Source organism: Perissodus microlepis, chromosome 5 (genome assembly GCF_051167445.1).
Source record: "Perissodus microlepis isolate ML-2025 ecotype Zambia chromosome 5, ASM5116744v1, whole genome shotgun sequence".
NCBI lineage: Eukaryota > Metazoa > Chordata > Actinopteri > Cichliformes > Cichlidae > Perissodus > Perissodus microlepis.
Window position 1 is genome coordinate 13,765,695 of NC_140465.1, and position 4,319 is coordinate 13,770,013.

Here is a 4,319-nt window from a genome sequence, read left to right on the forward strand (position 1 = left end):
AGGTGCATCTGTTACCATGGTACCCGGCGCAGGCAGCCCCTTTCATGTCTGTCAAGATGGGGAGGGAGAGAGAGACTAGCAATATGTTAGTCTCGCCTGCAGTTGGAGCTGAAACGGACACGCGAGTGCCTGTGTTTACTTGTATGTATGCGTTTGTAGCATAGATACAGGCGGCCCGGGTTTTAAGATGCCGTACGCTGACAGAGGCTCGTCACACAACATGAATCATTTAGCCGCCACAGCAGAGCTGGAAATGTCACGTCTCATCAGCATTGCTCACGCCTTGGTGCTCCTGCACCATTCACATCTCCGGCAGCGGAGTTGAGGGACGACTTGATTAAAGAGAGAAGCTGAGATTTTAAATGCAAACAGACATTTATTGCATTGGGAAGCAGTGGTGTACATTTTCCCCACAAATTAATTTGCAGTACTGTAGCACTTCATGAGATCAGAGTCTGTTGTGCAGTTGTCCAAGCAGTGTGTCAACTTTCCTTTTCGACAAATCGCTACAAAGTTTAGATTCCAGGCTCTTTGATGGGATTACTCGCTCATCATGCCGTCTCCTTCCATATCTGCTCTTTCCAAGGAGTAGGATGCTACTTTCTCACAGTGGAAAATGCTGACTTGCCAGATAGGCAATCCAATAACAACAGGAGAAACTGTACAAGGAACATATCCAAAATTTTAAGCCAAGCTATCTGCTAATGTCTCTCTTATACAAAACTATATTTTTTGTGTTTTTGCTACAGATTTAAAACAGTTTTAACAAAAAAAAGCAACATCAAGTACATCATTCCTTATTGTAAACCACAATCAACACTAACAGTAAATAGTACTTTGTCATAATCTTTATTACAAGATATTAGGCCACTGTACAAATCAGTGTGAATCGTACAGTACAACGCAGAGTTAAGACTGTTTCTCGAGGTTTGTCATTCAAAGCTGTATACGAGGTGCTTCAAGAATACACAAGATTTTCAGAATTTTCTGCCATGCATGCATGATTTTATATTTGCCATGCATGAGTCGGTATTTCAGTGTTTTAAGAAAGAGCCCTAAAAAATGGCAACCCAACAAAACAATTGAACTCAACGAGTAAATGTATAAAGCACGAAAAATAACAAGTTGTCCGGTACAGTATATCCCTCATGAGATTTGGCACACACAATAATGCACAATGCAATATAAATAGTCTTTTTTTTTTGTTATCAATAAGGTGTGTACAGTCAAGTTACAGTATCAACCAATCCAGGTGAAAGCCTGGGAAGCTTACAAACAGGTGGGAGGTACACGGTATATAAATGACTCGTTAGCTGCAAAGTATGGTAACAAAAAACACTCAGGCAACATCAAGAATTGTTAAGTGAAAAAAATATCACTCTCGTTTGCTCACAGTTTTCTCAACATACAAAAAAACACTCCCTCAGGCCTTAAGTCACTGCAAAAGACATGTTCCCAAGGATCAATAATAAATAAAGTCTTCAACACGAAACAAACCAGTTTACCAATTCCCACTTTGTGCAAGAAAATATGGGCTACCCTTTCCATATTTACAAACTGCTATTCATTTGCCCTCGCTCAAAATGAAGAGCAGAACAAATGGTACCACAGGTTTGATTGATAAGATATAGGAGAATTGTGTGCTTTAGGTTTTATATTAGATTTTTTTTTTGTATCCTGTCCCTGATTTCTGCATTTCGACAGCATTGCCTCCTGCCTTTACCCCCCCACCACTGCACCCCTTGCCCTCCCCCTTCCCCATTGCCTTCTCCTGCGTTTGTATTTATGGCAAAACCCTGTAGTTGAGGGTGTGTGTGTGTTAGTGTAAGTGTGTGTTGGGAGTGAGGGGGGAGGGTCCACTTGGGGGTCTCCTTTGCTGCCATCTCCCACCCCTGCCAGCATGTGTCATCCGGACAGCCATGACTGACTGGGAGAGGAGGGTGTGGAAGTGCTGCTTGCTGCCACATGAGAGAAAGTGCTTATATACAGTGTCTTTGGATTAAAACTGGTAAATATCGCCATAAAAAATTTAAAGAGTGTCTTTTGAGGGGGGTGGTGTGCCGACCACTCTAAGCCTCTGCCGGGGTCTTCTCTGTTCCATTTTTCTGCGCTTCGTCGTCGCCATTCTCATCCTCAATCACAACTGTGGATGACAGGGGAGAGAGTTAATGAGGGGAGGGGAAGGGGGGGGACTCATCTTGGTGTGGCGTCTTGAAAATTCAACATCGACACAAGGGTGTCAAAGCCCTGAATCGTTAGTGCTGCAACTGTGTGAGCATAAGTGATTTGTGCATGCACGAGAGCGTAAGCCCATGCAAAAAGAGCGCGACAACCACCAATGTGCATCGGCGCCTCTGATGCATATTTGGGAATGTGCAGGTGTGACTGAACGAGTGTCGGCTGTGCACCTACAGGTGCAAGTCTTATGTGTCTTTGTGTTTGCCCATGTCTCTGTGCACTACTGTATATAGAAGTATGTCTGTCTAAATGTCTGTGCCACCACAACTGAGCCTCAGTTTTCAAGGACTATCTACCTTGGTAGATATGCAGGAATGCAGGACACACAAAAGCACATACATGGCCAGCCTGACTTGATCATGCAAACACAAAAATCTCCATCACACTGCATATAAAACTCGTTCAGCCATTCATCTGGGAGGGGACAATCAGCACAACTCTGTTGAGCAAGATTCAGGAGGCATTTAGCGGCACGCACTGCGCATCCAACTTGTGTAGCAATGCGAACAGAATTTTTTTTTTTTTTAAAAAAACCCACACAATACACACGCATGCAAACAGCAGACTGGTTCGCTGACCATACACTCGACTGAACATCACGTCAAGGCAATAGTGTCGCCGATCTGGTTTCTCAGGCAAACATCCTTAAATATGGTGCACTAACAGCCGATGTGCGCATTCACCACATCACCATACAGGCGAAAACGCCTTAATTATATAATTACCCCGTTTGCTCCTGCCTATTTGCCCGAGTTTCGGCGGACGTTTGTTCTGTGAGCCGTTGAAGAAGTTGTTGGTGTCTTGAAGACGACAGGTGAAGGAAAGGTGTCCCTCGTCGCCCTCATTTCCATAATGACTCATATTTTCTTCGTTGAAAGGCAACACTTCCGACATCTCCAAATGCGTCTTTATCACCAAGGCGCACAAACTGAAATGTATAGCTCGTCGCCAAGCTTGAACCGGCTCCTTCGTAAAAACACAAAAGGGGAAAATAAACAATGAAATCTGCTGGCACGACCTAGCCCTTTTTGCGTGCCCAGAAGACACGTGTCTGTCTCCGTAGGTGCGCGACAGAAATATCAGTAACTCAAAATGTCCTCAGTTTCCCTGCTCGTGGAGGCTCGGCAACATTATTCAAAGAAAAAAGAAAATGGGGGGGAGAAAAAATCCACAGGCTTTCTCTCTGTGCGTATTGCTTTGGAAATGGAGGCGCGCGTATAACCGAGCCGTGAAGCGCCCGCTGGTTTTGAGCGGCTGAACCCGTCGCACGGAAAATCTGAGGAAGAAATGCAAATTGAGGAGCGATGCAAAACACGGATCCCGGGGAGACCTGGCGAGGGAGCTGTTCGGGGGTTTTCTGGTGCAGCCCAGAGAAGCCAAGTCCAGTTGGAGTGGTGGTGTAGTACTGCCAATGCTCCTCTCTCCTCGAATGTGGATGCAATAAAAACAAATGGCGATTTGAAATTCGAAGGTGGCACATAAATGGGAATCGATTCATATCTTTATGTGTGGAGGGGAGGAAGCAATTCCGATTGCGCCACCAGTTAACGAGCACGAAATATTAAAACCTCGAGCCTCTTTTATTAATTTTCAGATTTTTTATTAGGGTTCGTGGGGTTTACGAGACCGTCAAACCTCACCAGATGATGGCAGTCTTTTCACAGGCTGGGATGTGACTTTTGGCCCCGTGGCGCACTTTAAGTTCCCAGCTGAGGCCCTGGTGGTGTTTTCACGTTATCGCCCACAGTATCTCGGGAAACTGCACATCAGCATTTTGGAGTGAAAAGAACGAAGGTTAGCATAAAAAAGCAGTGACTGTGTTTGTTTAAAATATAATCCATGTTACAGAAACGATGGCTAACTATCAAGTAGACCCCCCCAGAAAGAAAACAGTATGTATGATTTTTTTTTCTTCATAACATAATTATTCCGAATACATATGCTGTAATAGTATAATAGGATCCACACTGAGAACATTTCGCCTCATGTTAGCACAGAAAAGTCTAACGCAGCCTGAAAAGGTGTTTGGTTAAACTGATTCCTCTGGAACTTCTTTTACCACCCACTGCTGTCTACTGTTT

General features: G+C 44.3%; 1 protein-coding gene across 1 annotated transcript; it reads right to left on the minus strand.

The window, feature by feature from the left end:
• Positions 1–833: 833 nt before the first annotated feature.
• camk2n1a (calcium/calmodulin dependent protein kinase II inhibitor 1a) lies at positions 834–3,610 on the minus strand. Its single transcript, XM_084928016.1, has 2 exons — positions 2,964–3,610; positions 834–2,143 (listed from the first exon to the last, which is right to left on the minus strand). The coding sequence occupies exons 1-2, from the start codon at positions 3,130–3,132 to the stop codon at positions 2,070–2,072; spliced, it is 243 nt and encodes an 80-aa protein (XP_084784142.1). The 5' UTR covers positions 3,133–3,610; the 3' UTR covers positions 834–2,069.
• Positions 3,611–4,319: the final 709 nt, after the last annotated feature.